The following is a 21,931-nucleotide window of genomic DNA, read 5'->3' as shown; positions in this document are numbered from 1 at the left end:
CCAAACCAAGAGCCCAAAACCTGTCGAGTAACCATAATTGGTTTCAAAACCAGTTTCTTGTTTGATAATTTTTCCATACAGTAGAGATTATCCAAATGAAACGGCGCACACATCCCTCTCTCCATTTGCAACCAGAACGGCTCATTAACAGTCTCCGCTCTAAAGTAATAGGAACTCTTCTTAAGTAAAAAGGACCTATAGTATTTTATCAGATCTGGGTAGCCAAAACCACCTTCTTCCACTTTCTACATCAGTATGAATTTCGGAACACGAGGTCTTTTCCCAACTCCCCACAAAAAGGTCTGAAAGAGCTTCTCAATCTTCAATAATTGTTTTTTATAAATCAACAAAGGAATGGATTGAATAATATACAATATTTTGGGCAACAGAACCATCTTAATGGCATTTACTTTAGCACATAGGGTTAAGTTCAATCTTTCCCATTTCCTAATAATTAAGGTCATTTTAGCTAACACTTCATCCAGATTACATTGTATTATTTTGTTCAAATCACCAACCAGATAAATCCCCAAATAAGTGACGCCCCTAGGCAACCAGCCACAATTCCATATGTCCCTAATTCCATTATCACATGTTCCAGACAACGGAAAAATCTCAGTTTTTTCCCAATTAACTTTGTGGCCCGACAGTTTACCGACCTCCTCAAACATGTCTCTCACCACAGTGCCACATGCTCCTGGTTTGGACAACAAAATTAACATATCATCAGCGTAAGACAAGAGCTTAACCTCAACTATCCCCACACAAATCCCCTTTATCAGGTCACATTGCCTAATATATGCCGCAAGCGGTTCCAATGCTAAATTGAACAAAAATGTCGACAGCGGGCAGCCCTGGCGTGTACCTCTGGATAGGTGAAATAATTTTGAGATAACTCCATTAGTCAATAACCTAGCACTAACACCATTATGAATACATTTTATCATCAAACACAGGTCCAAAACCCATCTGCAACAATGTATATTCCATGAATTTCCAGTTGACTCCGTCAAAGGCTTTTTCTGCATCCAAAAAAAACAATTTTATCTGCGTCCTTTCCATAATGTGCCCCAATCACATCCAACACAGTCCTAATATTATCATATCCAAAACGCACTGGCACAAAACCTACTTGAGACTCATCGTTTAAATCACCTATACACGACTTCAATCTATTAGCCCATATTTTAGTGAACATTTTCAAGTCCACATTCAGCAGTGAAATCGGCCTATAATTTTCACATTGCTTACTATCCTTATTTGGCTTCGGTATCACAATGAGCAATGTTTCCTCCATTGAATCACACATCTCACCCGACGTCATGAGTACATTATAGACCTCACACAGGATAGGAGCCAAGTCAGCTTCAAATTTCTTATAAAATTCAGAAACTATACCATCCGGTCCAGGGGATTTACCCTCCTTCATTTGCGAGATCGCCAAGCTAACTTCAGACATCAATCATATCCTCCAGCTGATTTCTCTTCTCCAAAGACAACTTGGTAAGCGTGATTTTATTAAAAAATGCTGTTAAACTGTCAGCATCAGGCTGCCCATCTTCTCTATACAAATTCTCATAAAAACTTCTGAAGTGGTCACAAATTTCGTCAGATCTATTTAAAGTAACTCCAGTATCCGTCAGAATGGATGAAACATTCGTATCCATCATAGTTCCTTTAAGCTCATTAGCCAACAACCTTCCATTCCTATCTCCAAACTCCCAAAACCGTTGTTTTGAATAAAACATGCCCTTATCTGCCAAAATCTGAACATAGTCATTTACTTCAGACTCCAACTTCCTTAAACGTATCCTGTTTGTTTCAGAGTCATTATCAGCACAAGTCTTTTGCATAGACCTCACCCCCTCTTCTAACTTCTTAAGTTCCTCCTGAACTTTCTTCCTAGCATGAGCCGTTCTGCTTATCAGTTCACCTCTAAGGACTGCCTTAAAACAATCCCAAACAGATTTAACCCCAGCCGAACCTCTATTATCCTCAAAGAAACAACGAATGAAATCCTCCAAACCCGATGTAACAATATTGTCTTTAAGTAAAGCAGCCTGCATTCTCCATCTCCTAGATCCCTTATCCACCCTTCCAAAATTCACCTGCATATCAACCAAAGCATGATCCGAAATACTCCTTTCCCTAATATTTGAGCTCTCCACCTGATTAACGTCTTACTCACGAAAAAATGATCTATCCTTGAGTAAGAATTATGGACTGGAGAATAAAATGTATATTCTCTTTCATTCGGATGAAGCTCTCTCCACACATCTGTAAATCCATACTTAAACATTAATTCACACAATTCAGCACTTCTCTTTTCCCCAGAATATCTACAATCAGATTTCCGATCTAGACTACTATTTATAACTACATTAAAGTCCCCACCTAAAATAATCACCTCACCCTCCATCTTATCCAGCAACAAATCCAACCTGGTGAGAAAATCAATAGTCGGCGAACATTGAGCATAAACTGTCCCAAATGTTATAATTTTCCCATTATAAACGATATCAAGTAGTAAAATTCGTCCCTCATCATCTGTTAGTTTTTTTTTACCGTCACTTGAAGACCTTTCCTAAACAATATACTTACTCCCCTTGATCTAGAATCATAATTAGAAATCACCTGCAAGTATTTTGGACTGATCAAGTACCCTCCACTTTGCTCAGTTAAATGAGTTTCTTGAAGCATAACCACATCTGCTCCACTCCTCCAAGCCCTCGCCAAAACCTTGCGTCTCTTGATAGCACCACCAATCCCCTTAACATTCCACGTAGCAAAAGTCAACAAAGCCATACTATAGACTCAAAAGAGAGGTACTGTCATGATCTCTGCTTCCAAAAGGTCAGGGTTTTCCCAACTCCCTTGGAAGCAGATCCATAACCCAGGTTCCGAGTGCCAACCAGTCCCAATTGGGACCTTTTGGACCCAGTCCTGGCGCCAGTGGCACCAGGCTCATAAATATGCCCAGTCCCAGCGCTGGAAGCGCCGGGCTCATAATGCTTGGGTGGACTTACCTGCAGCAGACCATGCTGCTTACTTGCCTGCCAGTTGAGCCTCTGATCCTCTTCTGTTTGGAACTACTTTTCCTGTTGGGTGGGGCAGGAGCCACTCCCTAGATTCAGAACACTGGAACTCTTCTGGAAAGCAGGAACTCTTTTCTTACCTAGGCGTGGCTGTGGAAGGAGACACCTAAGCACTACAGGAGGCTATTTAAACCACACCCGATGGATGAATCTTGCTTTGCGTTATTCTGCATCCTCTGCAGCAGAACGTTCATCGTGTCTTCTGCATCTGATCCTGGGCCTAAGGAAAAAGGCTTACCATCCTGAACCCAGTCTTCAGCAACACCTATAAAGACAAGAAAGAACAGGTTAGCATTACGGTCTTCAGTGACAGCTCTTCACTTACCTGGTCCATCGGCTGTCACCAACGCCTCGCGCTGCATTCCGGCATCTGAAAGACAAAGGCTTACCAACTCTTCGCACGCTCCGGAGGCCTTCGGCGCTGCATCCCGCATCTGAAAGACAAAACAAGGTGCGTTAAAAGACATTGGGGAACTTTAATACTCACGTGCCATTACTCCTTTACACATCTAACCCAGTGGGTATTCCGGCACCCTGCAGCCGCTCCAAACTTGTACCTGCAAAATAAAAAGACAGTTAGAGCGCATCGTGAAGCAGGCAACAAGCGCTTACTTACGTGCTTCCAGGCGCTTCTATTCATCACATGGGCTCCATCTTCAACTCACTTCAGCCCGTCATCCGCCATCGCCGGAACCCTGCAAAACAAGAAGGAACAAGTTACTTACCTGTAACTGTTGTTCTCCAGCATGGGTCTGGCATGGATTCACATGCTCATGAATATTCCCCGTCGTCAGGCTGGGAATCCTCGGTAAAGAAAAAACCAGTATCAGTTTCGTTTCTGATCTGTCTTTCGTAGTAATAACCAATCACTGGTCTCTGCGTCATACTGACCACAGCCAATGACTGCCCTCTACCTAAGCACCGCCTCTGGCAGCCATCTTCAGATTTGGAAGCACGTGAAGTGGCAGTATGACCAAGTGAAGAGCCGCAGAGGGGTAGGCGGGAGGGTTCGCATGTGAATCCATGCCAGACCCATGCTGGAGAACAACAGTTACAGGTAAGTAACTTGTTCCTTCTCCAGCATGGGGTCTGGCATGGATTCACATGCTCATGAATAAAGAATACATAGCAGTACACACATGCACAACCACGGGAGGTGGCAAAGGCTCAACATTAAGCAGTACATCAAACTCAACATTAAGCATCTTACTTCCTCACCAGGCTCACCTCAGGCGAACAGGTTGCGCAGCACTGCTTGGCCGACCCTGGACTCCTCCCTGGAATCCCGATCGACGCAGTAGAATTTCGTGAAGGTGTGCGTCGACCTCCACGTAGCAGCCCTGCATATGTCAAGCAGGGGCACACCAGAAAGGAACGCCGTGGTAGCTGCGATCGCTCTGGTGGAATGGGCTCTCGGACGGCCAGGCAGCGGTCGGTTTGCCAACCGATGACAGTACATGATACAGCCGGAGAGCCATCTGGAAATGGAAGCCTTCGAGAGAGCCTTCCCCTGATTGACAGGTCCAAAGTTCACAAAGAGTTGTGACGTCTTCCGAAAACACTTCGTGCGGTCCACGTAGAACTTCAGCGCTCTAGCCACATCCAGCGAGTGCAAAGTCCTCTCAGCCGGCGACGAAGGCGACGGGAAGAACACAGGCAACACCAAGGGTTCGTTGAGATGGAAGTCCGACGGTACCTTGGGCATGAAGGAGGGGTGCGTCCTGAGCACTACCCTCGTGTCGTGAAAAGTCAAGTACGGGGCCTTGCATGAAAGAGCCTGGATCTCTCCCACCCGTCGTGCGGAGGTGATGGCCACAAGAAACGCTGTTTTCCACGACAGAAACTTCAACGGGGCCGAGTGCAGAGGCTCGAACGGAGGTCCCATGAGCTTGGTCAACACCACGTTGAGCTCCCACGCCGGGGCCGGAGCCTTCACCGGCGGGAACGATCTGAACAGTCCCTTCATGAACTCTTTCACCAGACGATGAGACCACAAGGACGTCCGGCCCGTGGTTCTGGTGTATCGGGAGATCGCAGCAAGATGAATCTTGATGGACGCGTGTGCCAGTCCAGCTTTGGCCAGCGTCAGCAGGTACGGCAGTACCTGGGGAGCCGTAATCAGTAGAGGGTTAATCTTCTGTGCGTGGCACCAGACAGAGAACCTCTTCCATTTGTGTCCGTAGCATTTAAGAGTCGAGGACGCCCTGGCCTTTGCAAGAACCTCTCTGCAGTCGGCCGGTATGTCGTATCCTCCAAAACTCTAGCGCTGCAGGAGCCAGGCCTGCAAGTTCAGCGATTTCGGGTCGTGGTGGAGGATGGCGCCTCCTTCCCTGGAGAGTAGATCCGCGTCCACCAGCAGCTTGATTGGCGGGGACGCTGACAAGTCCAGAAGGTCCGGGAACCATATCTGCCTCGGCCACGCAGGTGCGACGAGGATCATCCTGCACCGTGACCTCTTGAGCTGGTTGACGAGCCGGATTAGCAGTGGCAAAGGAGGGAACGCGTAGAGGAACAGGCCCTCCCAGGGGAACGAGAAAGCATCGCCCATGCTCCTCGCCTGGGGAAACCTGCTGGCGAACCTCCGGCACTTGGAGTTCGTCGCCGTCGCGAACAGGTCGATCTGGGGTGTGCCCCACCGTCGGAAGAGGCGATCCACTAGATCCTGCCGTAGTTCCCACTCGTGGCACGAGCGCAGCTCCCTGCTGAGTGAGTCGGCGATGGTGTTTTTTATCCCTGCCAGATGAAACGGCACCAGAAACATCCTTTGGGCGACGGCCCAATGCCACAGGTCCTGCGCCTCCTTGGACAGCGCTGGGGACCTGGTTCCGCCCTGTTTCCTGATGTAAAACATGGTGGTGGTGTTGTCGGTGAAGATCCTCACCACCTTGCCCTTGAGGGACGGAAGGAAGGACCTGAGGGCCCAGAACACTGCACGGAGCTCCAGGACGTTGATATGGAGGGACTTCTCCGTCGGGAGCCAAAGGCCTCTCGCGTGCAGATTTTCGGTGTGCGCTCCCCACCCTTCCAGGGAGGCATCCGTGGTCACTGTCTCCTGGTGGTCTGGGGTCTGGAAGTCCATGCCCGCCGTCAGATGCGCGCGGTTGCCCCACCACCGGACCGCTCGGCGGAAACTCTCGTCGAGTGTGATCCTCTCCTCGAAGCTGCCCGTCATTTGGATCCAGCGCGCGTCCAGGAACTCCTGCAACGGGCGCATCCGGAGCCTGCACATGGGAATGAGGTAGATGCAGGAAGACATCATTCCGAGGAGGGACTTGATGGACCTCACCTTGGCCGCGTCGGAAACCAACATCCGCTGTACCTTGCCCAGGATGGACCTGGTCCTTTCCTCCGACGGGGAGGCCAGAAGGGACACTGTGTCGAGCTTCGCTCCCAGAAACCGTGCGTTTTGCGCGGGTACCAGGTGGGACTTGGCGTAGTTCACGGAGAATCCCAGGTCCGTGAGAAGTTGGACGGTCCTTGCCGTGTGCTCCACGGCGAGCTCCTTCGTCTTGGCTCGGATGAGCCAGTCGTCCAGGTAGGGGTAGACGTGGATCCCCTCGCGGCGCAGCTGCGCCGCCACCGGTGCAAGGCACTTGGTGAATACCCTGGGTGCCGACCGTAGTCCGAAGGGGAGGGCTTTGAACTGGTAGTGACGCCCTTGGACCACAAACCTGAGGAATTTTCGGTGCCCCTTTAGGTTGGGAATATGGAAGTAGGCATCCTCCAAATCCAACGACGACAGGAAGTCTCCTTCCTCCAGCTGACCCAGGACGTGCTGGAGTGTGACCATCCGGAACTTCTGCGCCTTGATGAACTTGTTCAGACGTCGCAGGTCTAGGATGGGGCGCCATCCTCCCGTCTTCTTCTTCACGAGGAAGTATCTCGAGTAAACTCCGGAGCCCCGAAGCCTCTTTGGGACGAGTTCGATGGCGCCCTTCCTGAGCATCGCCTTTACCTCCAGGAGAAGCTGAGGGACGTGAAGCTCTTTCCTGGCCACGGGGGGGACGCGCGGGCACCTTCTTTGAAACTCGAGCGCGTGGCCCCGGGCTAAGGCGTCCAGCACCCAACGGTCGGTGGAGATGGACTCCCACACGCTGACGAAGCTCGCCAGCCGGCCTCCCACCGGGGTGCTTCGGTGGGGGCCCGACCCCACGGCCGGTTCAATCCTGTTTCGACGAGGCTTTGCCGCCTTGACCTCCTTGGCGATGACGGCGGGGTCCGCCAGACTTGCCTCGTTCTCTGTAGGCCTCCTGAGACGACGAGCGGGCCGCTTGACGGTAGGGGGAGAAACCGCCGCCGGAACCTTTGGAGGCGCCCTTGCCTCCGCTGCTCCGAAAGGGCGTCCGTCGTTGCTGCAGAACCCCAAGGGCCCGGGCCGTCTCAGTGTCCGCTTTAATGGCCTGAAGGGAATCGTCCACTGTTTTCCCAAACAGGTTGTTCCCATCGAACGGCATGTCCAGGACTCTGGTCTGTACGTCTTGACGGAAGTCCGTAGCCTTGAGCCATCCACGCCGCCTAAGGCACATGCCGTTGCCCAACTGGCGAAACCCAGTGTCGGCGATGTCCGTCGCAATAGTGATGGCGTGGTCCGACGCCACCTCACCTTCCTGTAGGATCTCTAGGGCATCCGCCCTCTTGTCGTCCGGTAGGAAGTCCAGCAGGGGAGCCAGTTTGTACCATAGCTCCCTGTCGTAGCGGGCCACGATAGCCAAGGCGTTGGCCGCTTTAATCGTCGTCGCTGCAGACGAGATGACCCTGCGTCCCATAGCGTCCAATTTCTTTCCCTCGCCGTCCGGTGGGGAAGTCGATGTGGAGGCCGCACCCCCCCCCCGCTTTCTTCCTGGCCGCCGCGGAGACGACGGAGTCCGGGGTAGGCTGCGCCCGGAGGCACAGGGGGACTGCGTCCGGGACCCGGTACTTCTTCTCGTACCGGTCTCTTCTAGCTGGCGTCGTGGAAGGGTTCTTGAGGAGGGCGAGGCCCTCATCCCAAATGTCGTCCAGTAGAGGCACCGCGAGGACAGTCTTCCTCTTGGCCTCGCGCCGTTGATAAAGGAATCCTTCCTTTTTCTTCTCCTCAGGGCAGAGTTGGAAAAGCTCGGATGCCCTGGCGATCATGGAGTGGAACGATCCAATCTCGTCGGGCGGAGAAGCCCTGGTGGGAGGAGACGACGGTAGATCCTCGTCGTATACCTCGTCGTCCGTACCCGTCGCTGCCGTGTCAGTCCCCGTATCATCCCCTCGGGTGGACAGGGAGGAGGGCTGGACGGGGCGCGACGGCTGAAAAGGAGGTGGAGGGTGAATCCTTTTCTTGGGCGGGGGAACACCAGAAGGTCCCGGATCCCCCGACGGGAGAGGTTCCTCCGTCGGCAACGGTAGTCTCGTCCTTATCTCTGAACATAAGGACTGTATAGCCAACAAAATGGCCGCCGAGTTGTCTTGCGGCCCTGGCAGAGGGGAATCCGACGGGCGATCAGGGGCCCCGTCGGCACCCTCGACGATGTCGTCGTCGCCTGCGTCGGGATCCATCCCGACGGGCCGGTCTTCTTCCACGCCAAGGCCGTGGCTTAAGACCTCAATCAGCTCCTCCTCCGAGGTTGAGGCCGAATCTACGACGACGCCCTGCCCCCCCCTTTTTCTTCCCCGCCGGGGATTTCACGGGGGTCCTATCGATGGGCACAAAAGAGGACTCCCTCCGAGGTGGCAGGGAGACTGAGCCCCGAGGTCGCCACCACTGGTGTAGCCTCCACAGGCTGAGCCAGGGCCGCCGCGACAGTATCGATAGAGGGCTTGGCCGGATGGATTAAGGCCTTCACCACCTTAGGTGCGCTCACCCCCTTATCCTTGAGGGGGGGGGGGACACTGCCTCGCTCCCCCTCCGATGGGGCCTCTCCAGGAGCTTCGCCGGGTGCTCGCCCTTCCTCTTACCCGACCCAGAGCGTTGGCTCGTGGCTGAAGGTGCCGGGGAGGGTGCGCCCTGCCTGGCGCCCATAGAGCCCGACCGTTCGGCGCTCCCGGTGCCAGCGGACTCGCGGTGCTTGGCCTTGTGTTGGACCCCCGTCGCCGGGGCGTCCTCAAAGGTCTTAGAAGACCGCTCGGATTTCTTCCTCTTCTTCTCGCCTGACGGGCTCTTCCCTTCCAGCCAGTTGGCGAGACGTTGATGGCGGTCCTTCATGGTCCGTTCCGACATATTGCCGCAAAACGCACAGTCCTTCTCCACGTGCGTCTTGTCCTCATGTAAGCAGTAGAGACAAAAGGAGTGTTCGTCCTCCTTAAAGAAGTTCTGCAGCTGGCATCCAGGGCAGATCCTGAACAGCTTTCCGGGCGTCGAGCTTCCCTTCTCCTGGGCCATGTCCGGGCCTGAGAAACTTCTGGAGTCCTCCAAAAGCGTAGCTCGACGAAATCTTCACCCTTGAGGGGCGCAGACGAATCCGACACGGGTCCCCGTTGATCGGATGGATAGTCTGTGGAGCTTGAGGCTCTTTTGACCGAAAAAAACGAAGTTTTTGTGAAAAAAACGTGAAAAAATAGCACTAACGCTCGAGAGCAATAGCACGAGGATCCCAACACATGAACGTGCGGTAAAAACCTGAAGATGGCTGCCAGAGGCGGTGCTTAGGTAGAGGGCAGTCATTGGCTGTGGTCAGTATGACGCAGAGACCAGTGATTGGTTATTACTACGAAAGACAGATCAGAAACGAAACTGATACTGGTTTTTTCTTTACCGAGGATTCCCAGCTTGACGACGGGGAATATTCATGAGCATGTGAATCCATACCAGACCCCATGCTGGAGAAACATCATTACTAAAGACTTTAAAGACATTAGAATTACTCGAAACTTACCGTTCGTGCAGTAAACGACGGACAGCAGTCCTCTGAAGTCAAGAGGCCTGCTCCCCTTATCCAGTGAAGGAACTGGTTACAGCACCCTGCCCCGAGGCAGATGGAGAGCACGGCGTTCACTTACCTAAGGTGAGAGCGTTAACCTTTGGGTTTCTACAGGAGAAGAGAAAGGGAAGAAGAGAGAGACATTCAATAACCCAGTTCCTTAATCCCATATTTTCTATCTGCAGACATCTTACCCTTCAAGTCAGACATACAGTGCACAGAGGTCCAGCCCAAAGAGCCAGCCGTGTGTTACACATCACCTTTGCAGATACGGTATACGCACAGTCAAGACCGGCGCCTCTACGGGAATCAGGTGAGCGTTACAGGTTTCGAAAAAAAAATAAAGATAAAAATGGTGGGGGGGGGGGGGGGGGGAGTAAACACGACAACATAAGACAAACAAAAACAACTACAAACCTTGAATTTTGTACAACTCTCAAAGTCTGATAATCATCAGGCTTAAGATAAGCAAAAATATATACATCTAACAGTATTCTGAACCATGCCTACCAGAAATCCTATGCCCTAATAAACTCAAATCACATACATCAGCATGTACCCTATTTTATTAATACTACCCCTAAGAGCCCCCCCAATTTTCAGACCCACCATAAACTTGAGACCTTATTTAAATTTGATCCCACTTCTTATTTTAAGAGTCATAGTTTACTATCCCCTTAATCAATGCATTGTTTATCCATGACTCTTGCCACTAATACAATGTGCACTACACCAACCAAAAGTAAACCCCATCATCAACATTGAATTTAATCATCTGCACCAGTCATCCCCAACTTTACATGAATTAAACAATCTTTACATCTTGAAAAATGACTGTTCAAGTATAAAATTGCACCCACAGTACACCACTGTATATAGTATTCCCTTCTCTATTCATCACACATCTATGCATCTACAGATATTTATTTTGATTCAAACTAAAGTCCCGCAACTAACCGTTTTAATGTATTACACTACTTCCCGCTATTATCTAACTGCATATTCAAAAGGTTACGCCCCTCTTCAATACAGAAAATATTAACATCTCTCATATGGAATTCCCATACAGTTTTCTTTCCAATTCCATTTGCCCCAAAAAGAAATTTCCACATGACATAACGAATTAACAAATTATTTTATGCAATTAGAGCTTCAATTTAAACAACGTATGCATCATCATCCCTACCTTTCCAGATTAACCCCAAACCACTTTGCACTGCAAGAATATTCTTAACATTTGCTGTAATTCAAAAAATTTGAAAACAATATTCTGTAGATGTAAGTAAACTTTGAGAAGTTGACGAAGTCTGTTGGGGCTGGCGAATAGCACCTAGATATTTAGCAGCTGCTTTGGAAGCTTGAAGCTTTTCTAGACTTTTGTCAGCTGTAGTGCCAAAAAAGTTAAATCCATTGAAAGGCATGTCGAGTAACGAAGACTGCACATCCAGGGCAAAACTTCTTGCTACTATGCTGGCCTCCATAAAATGACCAACACAGTCAGATGCGCCCAACTCTGATTGTAAAGATTGGCATGCCGCCTCTTTGCCATCCTGAATGATGTTGAGAAAACCTCCTAATTTCCCCTTCATGGATATTTTCCAATGCCTGTGCTACAACATTCCCATAATGTGTAGGAATATTGAGCTAAAGCACAACAAGAACTTATGGCTTTGAGTGCCATGCTCCCGGCGGAAAACACTTTCCCTAAACAGTCAAACATTTTGTCATCCCTGTCAGGTGGAATTGTAGGTTAGGCTGCTGCTTTTGATTTAGAGGTAGCAGCCTGCACCACCAAGCTCTGAGGGGTAGGGTGCATGGAGAGGAATTCCGGGTCCATTGAAGAGTGTATACTTTTTAACTTCATCCTTGCATACAGAAAGTGTGGCATCTGGTTTCTGCTAGTTCTCAAGAATGTTGTTTTTCCAAGTCAGAGTGAAAAGGTAAAACTGGTTCCATGGGGGGTACCTTGTCTAGGAAGTCTGTAAGATCATTCTGCACTATGTCCTTGGCAGGACGACCCAACCCCAATTATTCGGAAACCTTATTCATTATAGACCTGTAAGCCCCCACTAGGGTGGGCAGTAGGATCTGAGGTGGCAAAATCCACTTCTGGAAGTGTCAAGCCCACCAGCCTCTTTTAAACATGTAGACACATCTTCCAATCTGGAGTCTTCACATATAAGCTCATCTGGAACATTTGGTGTGCCATTTGCATAACCCAAAGAAGAATCAGAATAACGCTTCCTCCTTCGACGGGTTGGAGATAGAAGTCTATGGCTTCGACGTCGAAGGGCCAGATGTCGAAACCTTCGAAGTCGAGGAAGAGGGAGCGAGAGTCTGACTTTTCTTGAGATGAAGACAAAGTTGATGCCTTTCTAGGAATTGCTTCCGGTTTATGGAGGTAGACTTTGACGACTCCCTGTCACCCTTCTGAGGTGCAATGGGGTCAGAAGCATTCTTTGGCTTTTCCAAGTGGCCGGTCGGGACTGCCTACGAAAACACCTCCAATATTTGGGGTCAGAACTCTTCCCAATCTGCTTTAGAAGCAGATTAAAGAGGAAACTGTATTTTTGTCCTGTTAGGCAAGGATTCCGAAGAAGAGCGAGGACTCCTCTTCTTCGATTTCCGGCGAGACAATGACGACGAAGATTGTCTTAAGAATCGCTCCTGATTGAGAGCTTAGTATGTTTTGAGCGCTTCCGGTCTTCATATGACCTCATTTTGGAAGGCGTAGATTGGATTGAAACGACCGCTATCGTCGACCACATTCTCCACACCAAGACACCAGAGGGACATTCTGTGCAGATATGTGGGCCACATTTTTGAATCAGTCTGCACAACCTCTTAAAACCCGTCTTCGAATCTGAGACACTCGAACATGGATAAACGCAGTAGAAAAATTAGCTGTGGCGATCGAACTGTTCGCAGCGTGCTGTGCATGCAGAAAAACAGAACTGAGGAAACTGGTGTGGTTCGTGCTATTTATTTTGACATCATGGCCGAGAGCAAGGATGGAAGTGTTACGCTCGCCTGGTTTCTGCAGGGGCATCCGACGCTGTTGGTCCTCTTCGGGATGGTGGACTGGTTGGGATAGCTCAGGACAGGTTCCCGGGGGCTACTCCTAATGTAGACAGGGAGATGGTGATGAGTTGAGACCAGCCCTGGGGTTGTGTTACACCCCCCCGTCCCCTTCCAATTCATACCCCTTTTGAGGGGCTATGCCGGGTGGCTCACTTGGAATTTAGAAATGATGGGCTCTCCATCCTGCTATTCTTGCAGGTGTGCAGTTCTTCTTTGGGCCAGTTACTTCACTGATCCCTGGTGAGGACTAACCCAGACCTGCCGTGGCGTAGTCCTGTCAGTTGCTGCTCTTTCCCCTTTCCGCAGTTCGTTAAACTGTCTGTCCCTTCAATGCTCTCCTGATCTTCCTCCTTGTTGTTCGTTCTGTATGTGATCTCTATTGTTGGTCTTATTCCGTGTTGTTCGTTCTAATATTTATTGTCCGTGTATAACCTTGTTCCTTACTTTCCCCAGGTGCTGATGCGACTCTGAATTCGCAATAAGGCATGCAGGAGCGGGCCGCGGTAAGCAGATGTGGAGCCGCGATATGCAGAATGGAACGAGAAGCAGGTATGTAAAGTTATAAACGCGCACGCGAGTAACTGGGCGGCAGCGCATGCCTTCGAGATGCTAACCTTTCTCCCTTCTCTTTACAGCGGACGCAGTGAGGCATTGGATACAAGGTGTAAGAGTCTGCGAGGTTCCTGGTTTCTCTGCTTCTGCAGGCGAAATTGGCTGCAAGTCCGTGGAGTGAGTGTTGCTGCAGACAGGATCGCGGTGAGCGTTACATTGCCGCAGCAAAGTAACGCGAAGCATGGATCAGTATGAGGGCGGGGCTTATATAGCTCTGGGCTGTATAGCGACGCCCTCAAGCAGTCTGGCTGGGCACGCCCTGCCACACCCAATGCCAGATGCACATGCAGAATGGGCCTGGAAGTTAGATGGGCTCAACGCTCCCCATGGTTTCAGTCTTCCTCATGAGCCTGGCGCCCCAGAGGCGCCAGGGCAGAACCCACCTGGCTCCATGGTGCATCCCACGAGGGATTCGGGTGTGCCCCAAGGAGTTCCCCACACGGAAGCAGATGGGCAACTCTGCCCCTGACTGGGTGGCCAGGACAGGAAGCCGCTGAGGGACCTCGATTCAAGATGCAAGGTGCCCTCTGCTGTCGAAACATTTCAGAAGATGCAAGCAGGATATCGGTATATCAAAGATGAGGAATCCATGGGAGGACAATCCATTCGAAATATATTTGTATTGGCACCGCTTGGAAAACGTAAGGTAGTTGGGACAGTATCATCATCCTACTAACCGCTAATCGGAAGTAGATGGACATGGGACGTTTACTCTTCACTCCTATGGTACATATATATCTTTCCCAGCCCTGCAGCCTTGAGTAAATTACATTTTCTCAGTTAGGTTCTTCCTTACACCTCTGTATTCTAGTCCACCAAGTATATAAAGGTTTCTGGGTGCCACATTCAGTGCGATAGTCGAAGGGCCCAATCTTATAATCCCAAAGCTTTGCCAAACACACATAAAATAGGTCAGTAGATTCTCAAGTCAGACATGATTCCAAACTGCTCCACTTACTCTATTGAGCTTGCTTCATTTACCTCTGGGTCTTTCATACATATCAGTAGATCAACAGCACACAGGTGGGATGCCTTTACGCAGCGACTGCAAGAACATGGCCCACAAGTGACGTTCTGAGAAAACATGCAACTATTTTAATCACAATAGCAATGGATTGGGGAGAGTGGTTATCTATGCTGGTTTCTCCTTTACAACTAAGATTTGGTTCTCTCCAAGTTAGTGAATAGATGCTCTGACCTATTGAAGACAACAAGTGTTACCTAGAGAGGCAACTGGCAGTCTAGAAGCACATTACATTTCTTGTTGGACATATAAACAGCTCCATGATATTCATGTTAGTGCTTTTTCCGGTCCTGAAGCTAAAAACATCTTGTGAATAATCCTCACAAATGTCTTCTCCATTTGACCTTCCAGGGTTGTAAATGACTCTTGGGTGTTGGGGTTTCACAGTATTAATACTTCCCCTGCCTGTTCTGGGAGCAGCATACTTTTTTTTTTGGCATTTCAATTTTTATTTTAATTCAAGCTTCTGTACAAGCCTCACTCCAATAACAGTAGAAAACAAGGAAAGGCATGAAAAGGGGTGTTAAGAGCAGGGCTACTCCTTCAGCAGGCTGATCTTTTCCAAGTCATGGATTCCTTCTTTATCAATGATTCGGACGTTGAAGGATGGCAAATTCAAGATGAATCGAATACTTTTTAAATGTGTGAATTTCTGGTTTATAAGGCAACAGCAGCAGTACACAACAGGCTTTGTAGCAGCCCAAGTGAAAAAGAGGAGGCATAGGGGTTCTGGGAAGGAGGATGCAACACCATGGGGAGGGAGACGAGAAGAAATGGCCATCACAGTACTTTGAGTATTCACACCTGAAGCGAAACGAGAGCGGATAAGGTAGGCCAGACCTCCCCATTCAGACCTTTATGTACGGCTCATAGAACTTTGAAGTTAATCCTTTCTTTTAGAGGGAGCCAATTCAGGACTCTCATGACAAGTTTAATAGATATTTATTAACTCTGAGAAACACATAAAACATAAGCTGGTTAGCTATATTTTGGCTGGGGATATGCAAGACATTGGGAAATGTACTGCACATTCCTATCCTTTTCTCACCTGCCAGGTGTTTATTTGGTCAATATGAAGGGATAACTTATGTCACGTGGAAATTACTTCATCTATGTTTTATGTCGGCTAAACGTTGTATATTACAAAATTGGGCACACTCGGTTACACCAACAGAAATTAATGGATGAAAGACATCATATGATCAAAGATGGAAAAATCCTGGAGATTACAAGCACAGATGACCTTGTGCCAACTAGATATTTTGTCCGACTAAGAATTTCTGGTTGAATTATTTAGAAGACCGAGATGGGGAAAAAGATGGGGGTGGCCATTAAATTGTGTACACACAGTTAGTGCACTGTGATAAGATGGGAAGCTATATGCACTGTAGGATTAGGGTCATTGTAAAGAAACGCACTGGAGGGGGACGTCTTTGCTCCTGCTCTCTATATGGCAGAAGAGAGGGACAGAGGACCCCAGCCAAGATTCTGGTTCTTAAGTACAGTGTAGTCCCCAAGCACCCACAAAGGAATGTCCACACACTGTATTAATTAAAACAGTCTTTATATAAATAAAGGTTCAATATTATATACACTATCACGATAATACACTGTGATCCGACAATTCTAAAATGGTAAATATATATACAGTTCTATGTGGTACCTCTCTTACTCTGATTCCATTCAAATGCATCAACTGTACTAATTTCAAATAGCATACGAATCAACACAGCAATACAATGTCAACCATAGACTTGGGAAGAAGATAAGTTGGTTAGACAATTGGCAGAATACTGACCCCCTACCACTAGGCTCAGTTCTGTATGAGGATCCCCCCCCCCCACCTGGGCAACCTGTAAATGAAGATGCACTACAAGCCCAGTCAATATATGGTCTATTAGAGTCTTATCTTCTTCTATAGTTCTGCAACCCAAGGTACGTTGCGTTGTAGAGTTCTTCGTCTGGGAATCAACGGGTCCTTCTTGAGTGTACTCCCTTTCAAGCAGGAGCCACGGGTCGTCGAACTTCCGAGATGAAAAAAGGGTGAATGTTGTCGTTAAGGCAGCAGCTTCGGTCCTTGCCATGCTTGTTGATGAGTGATCGAAAACATCCTGCAACAGGGGAGGCGTGCGGTGCACCTCGACGACGAGGGTTCGTTGCTGCAAAGAGTTCGTGAAAAACTTTGGCCCAGCAAGGGCATTGAATCGTCTGTCTGGCGTTGGCGAGCGGGACGTGACCACGGCTGGCTTCAGTAGCTTCGTCAGCGTCCGAGTTTTTCGGGTGGCGGGAAACCCACCAGCGGATTCTTCTCGGTCATCACCCGGCCTCGACTTTCTCCAGTAGGACGAAAGCGGCGACGATTATGAACAAGGGAGTCCTTGGATCAAATGTTCTTTGGCAAACAGGAGCACGGCAGCTCCGGTCAGCGACGGTGGTCGTGGACGGCTGTCCGGTGCTTTTCTTCATTCTCGGCAGTCCCCTTCTCCAGTCTGCAGCCTTTCGTAGGTCTGTCTACCAGGGAGCTTTGGCAAAGATCAGCTTGTGCATGGTGGTTCCTCGTAGCTCGGGAAGAGGTCTCCTTACCAGGTCCTCTCTTAGATCAGTTCTTGAAGACACAGCAGCTTTCAAATTACACAGAAGGGAAATGCGGTTCACCTTCTTCCGGTTCGGCTTTGAGAGTAAGCATCAAGTATAAACTTCAGCTTCTGAAGGATTTCTAGCAGTAAGAGGCCCCCAGATATACTGTTGATCTCCCGTTCATTCTGCTGGGTCACACTCCGGCAACCAATCACTCAGAAGAGAATTCAGGCAGTCAGCCAGCCAATCAGGCACACAGTGCATTCAGGCCATTCTTCTCCATCCATTCACTCACAACACAGAATGTGGATTCGGACAAGTACTCTGCCATTCAGCACTACACACTGCATTTTTATCAGTTTCGGGCAGGGCGGTCTCAGTCATTGTGTCAAACACCAGATACTAGACACCCATAACACAGAATGCGTATTTGTCACACACTTCATTCACCCAGGTCCCACCCCACGGTTGTACCCACAACATACGGTTGTCGGGCAGGCTCCAGCCAGTCTGGGCAGCACTGCCCCACACTACCATATATGGAACTTCCACCCAACAGCCGGTTAGGGGGAAGGGACAGAGTCAGGACTTCCCGGGACTTTGGAAAAAGAAGGTAACAGGCGATAGAAAGCAAGAGGCCACAGGGGCCATCTTGTTTCCCATCAGGAATCCACTGATTCCAATGACAGGGCCTGGGCACCCCAAAATGAAGGATGTGCAGGGCACATATCAATTCAGCACAGAGCTGCCACCAGCCCGTACCCTGCTCTGTGGGCCACACAAAGGTGCCCAAAAACATACACTAGGAGTACAGGGTCGTACTCCCACCCATGGGTGCCATAAGGGTATCCCAAGAGACTGTTCACCAAACCAAATACAGGAAGAGCCGCACCACCAGGAGTCCCACATGAACTCCTGCACGGAACACAAGTCAGAACACATGATAAAAAGCAATAAAGGACAAGGATTCAGAGGCCCTGTCCTTCCGATGCATTTCCAGCATCAGAGTCATTATCATAACATGGCTAATTTTTAATATTGAACTGTAAAAGTAATCGCCTAAGATTTACTGTACGAAGAAATATGATTTGTTGGCAAGTACCAAAATAAAGTTGTTCAACATTTTTTTACAAATAAACACAAACATTAGCCGGTCCTGAATGCGTAATATGAAATAAATATTAATAAATCATGAAGCAGGACTTTTGTCAAAGAACAGCACCTGCCAAATAAAAGGGAACCCAAATACTAAATGAATAACAAAATAGTCACTGACCTGGCGAAACACTTCATTCACAAAATTGACATATCCCCGGGTTGACAACAGAATTCTTTGCACCATTTCATATTCTGCCTTTTTTTCTTCTTCAATGCTGCATAAACTTGAATTACTTAGTCTTCTGTCAGATAGTGTGCTGTTGTTGGAGTGGTTCTTCTCCTGCTCGGATGGTCCTGTGCTCTCAGGCTCAGGATGTTTCTCTTGTGTTGTGTTACCAACAGTGACATTCTAGAAATGTGAAAAACAGTATATTGAAAGTGTTTTACTTGCAGTCCACAAAAAGTTGATAACATGGTTTTACAGAAAAAATAAGCGCAAGACTGCTGTATCACAAAGTTAGAGAAAACACCCTAGTATTGAAAAGAACAACAAAAAGGTTGTTTCAAAATATTGGATTTGATCCCCTGCTAATAAATTAGGTCACAGAAGCTTTCAAGGCATTCAATAAAGTGAGAAAAACATTGTGCATATAGAAATCCCAAGGGAGAAAGCTCTGGTTTCACTTGAAACTTATATCAGTTCCCTTCAATGATAGCATAGGCTACTGTACAACTGTAAAGTCAGATCTCCAACGCCATTCCAGTAGCTGTACGCTACTCTGCAGCCCGGAAAAGCCTTATGTTGCCTGTGGACCAGGTGTAGCATGGCTGATCAAAGACGCACAAACACCAGTAGTAGGATGGTGCAACAATGCATCTTTATTAGTGAGTTTTTTTTTTTTTACCAGGGTATGGGTTGCATGTACGCTTGTAGATAGTGAGGTAAATCATACAACAAATAAGGTTTGGTCTAAAGCAAACAGCTAACAGGATGGGTCAACCCAAAAAGAGGGTTCCTACCAGACACCTTTGCAATTTCTGGTTAAAGATTCCAGTTCTCAACCTATTGTCACATGTTCTGGTCTGTTCCCGAGATACCCTAAGCTAAAAAATAATATCCAAATGAGGTGGCCAGCAGAAAATTAAAAATACTAGTTATTTTTGGAATAAAACAATCTTTAACTTTTACATGAGCCAGGTCAAAGATACAAATTATCAATCTGCAAAGCCACATCATGACCAATATTCAGGAAACCACCTCAATTAACACGGTCTATACTATCCCCACGTTAAATTGTTACCAGCACTCTGCGATTCTCTCCCCTCTTTCTCTGCAGATAGAACACCCCCCTGAAAAACATTACTGGCATTCCCCCCCCCCATCCAAAGTTCCCTTCCCTCCACAAACCCACCCAGCAGACATCCAATCAAAATCTTTCACTGATCTTCATTTCATTGTAACTTTCATAGTTCATGTGCTGCCCATCCACTTACCCCACTCCTTTTCATGCTTCTGCGGGCACACCCTATTCTTGGGCACCAGTTTCTCCAGGTTCAACCATACAACATGCATCCAATCTTCCCACATTCAAAGAGAAGGGCCCTACTCCTCCTCCTTTCCCCTGCCCACTTCATTGCGGTACATCTCTTTGCCAAGGCCAGTTCTGTCAGGGCTCTTTAATGCACCGTGACGCAGGAGTCCCCCAGTAAGCACATTTCTGGGTCCATGCCCAAATCAACCTCCACTAATGAATCCCAAATTTCTGTCACTTCTCTCCATAAGCTATTTATCTTAGGAAATGTCCAAATCATATGCAAGTATGTCCCCACCTACACCTTACATTTGGGACACGTGTCATTTTCTCTTCTACACATTTTTCTGTTTCCGTGAGGTATACAAGTATTTTGTATTGGATGGTCCTAAGCCTAGAGTCCATCACCACATTGCTAGTGGCACCCAATGCACTTTCCCATTTCCAGTCATCCAGCGCTCCCACATCCCATTCCCAACTCTCTCTGTCTTGTCAGTGACCTAAACGTGGTACTAGCTATCCACTTATACGTTTTGGAGATCAGTCCACCTTCAAATTTGTCAGTCGTCACGAGCCTCAACAACAGTGAGCTCCGAGGGAGATCCCATTCCTCCGTCAGACGAACCCCAAGCATATGCCTTAGTTGAATAAGTGGCACAGCATATTGGGAGTCAGCCCAAACGTAGTTCTCAAGTCAGGGAATGACACCATCGCCTTCCGCATGCACCACAACCCAGAATGTATGCACTCCTATGTTGGTACACCCACACCTACCCTGTACATCTTTCAACTCCGGAATCAGTCTGTTCCCCCAAAGTGGTTGGTCCAAGGCCAACCATCTTCTATCGCTCGTTTTTTGTCCATTAAGGCCTGCCACACATTAGCCATTAAGTTGCCTGTCTGAGGGAACTCCCAGGGGGGAGCCAACCCCTTTGAGGCCAGGGAGTTGAGCCCAATCAGCAACACACTCTCTAGGGATCTGAGCAAATGGGACCTCACTGGGAGTGACTCCCCTCTGGGAGACAAGGACTACCTTTCCTTCGAGGAACTCCCTGCCCAGAACACATTACCCCACCTACATGGGAATCGGAAAGATTGTTAACACTGTTTTGGATTTACCAAATTACATTTCTTCAACTTCTTTGGCTTTAGGTAGTTCTGGATTCCACCTCAACACCACAGCCAAAGAAGAATGACGCACCCTTTTTGATTGTGACGACGTACATAAAACCACACAACCTTGACTGAATGAGAGTTAATTATATGCAGAGGCGAACCCCTGACAAGACGACGTCCTGGAGGGGCAGAGCTACGATCAGATAAACCTGAGCAGGCAGACGCCCTACCGAAAAAGAGCTAAAGAATGTTTATCAGAGGACCAGAGGGCTCTGGAGAGCTCAGAGAAAGCAAAATACATTAATGTTCAAGGCTGGAGAAACCACAAGGGTTACTTAAGCTGATAAACCAGAGCAGGCAGACACCTTACTGAAACAGAGCTAAAAAAGCCTATGCAAGGGCCAGGGGGCTTTGGAGAGCCCATAGAAATCGAGCAACAGATTAAGAGCTGAGGCTGGGAAAGCCACAAGGGCTACAAAACCAGGAAACTGGAACGGGCAAACACCCCAACAAGGCTCCAATAAAGTGAGCCTGTCAGAGCACCTGAGGACTTTGGGAAGCCCAGGAAACACAAAACTTAAACAGAATTGGAAAGAGAAAGACCCTGGAGGGTAACAGCCTTTAAGTAGAAAACAAGAACATTGTCAAGCAGCAAGTCGGAAATGATGGAATTGTACTAAGAAAACCTTTTCTTTCCCCCAGAGAGAAAGCATAATACACAATTTGGATTTGGCATACAGAACCTGCAGAGAATCCACGTGATTGGACCAGGCAGAACCCCAAAGATAGAGGCTATTGCTCTGGCCTCCTTTTCTTTGTTAATTTTCCTAAGTAGTAGGGCCAGTTAGTTAATAGGATTTGGACCAGGGGCCATTTCTTTGGGATTTTGACAAGGACCCTTTTTAGCTT

At 48.4% G+C, this 21,931-nt stretch overlaps 1 protein-coding gene across 4 annotated transcripts in view; it reads right to left on the bottom strand.

Annotated features, from left to right (window-relative positions):
• RALGAPA2 (Ral GTPase activating protein catalytic subunit alpha 2) overlaps nt 1–21,931 on the bottom strand; it is a 3,672,963-nt gene that overhangs the window by 2,897,259 nt on the left and 753,773 nt on the right. For all 4 annotated transcript variants that reach the window (XM_069608069.1, XM_069608071.1, XM_069608070.1 and 1 more), the window contains exon 10: nt 18,553–18,783. In XM_069608069.1, the coding sequence (XP_069464170.1) occupies nt 18,553–18,783 (231 nt within the window). The remainder of the gene's footprint in view (nt 1–18,552; nt 18,784–21,931) is intronic.

This window comes from Ambystoma mexicanum, chromosome 4q (genome assembly GCF_040938575.1).
Source record: "Ambystoma mexicanum isolate Mex_15411 chromosome 4q, UKY_AmexF1_1, whole genome shotgun sequence".
NCBI classification, from domain to species: Eukaryota; Metazoa; Chordata; class Amphibia; order Caudata; family Ambystomatidae; genus Ambystoma; species Ambystoma mexicanum.
Note: the sequence above shows the minus strand (reverse complement) of the source record. Positions and strands in the feature narration are given on the sequence as shown.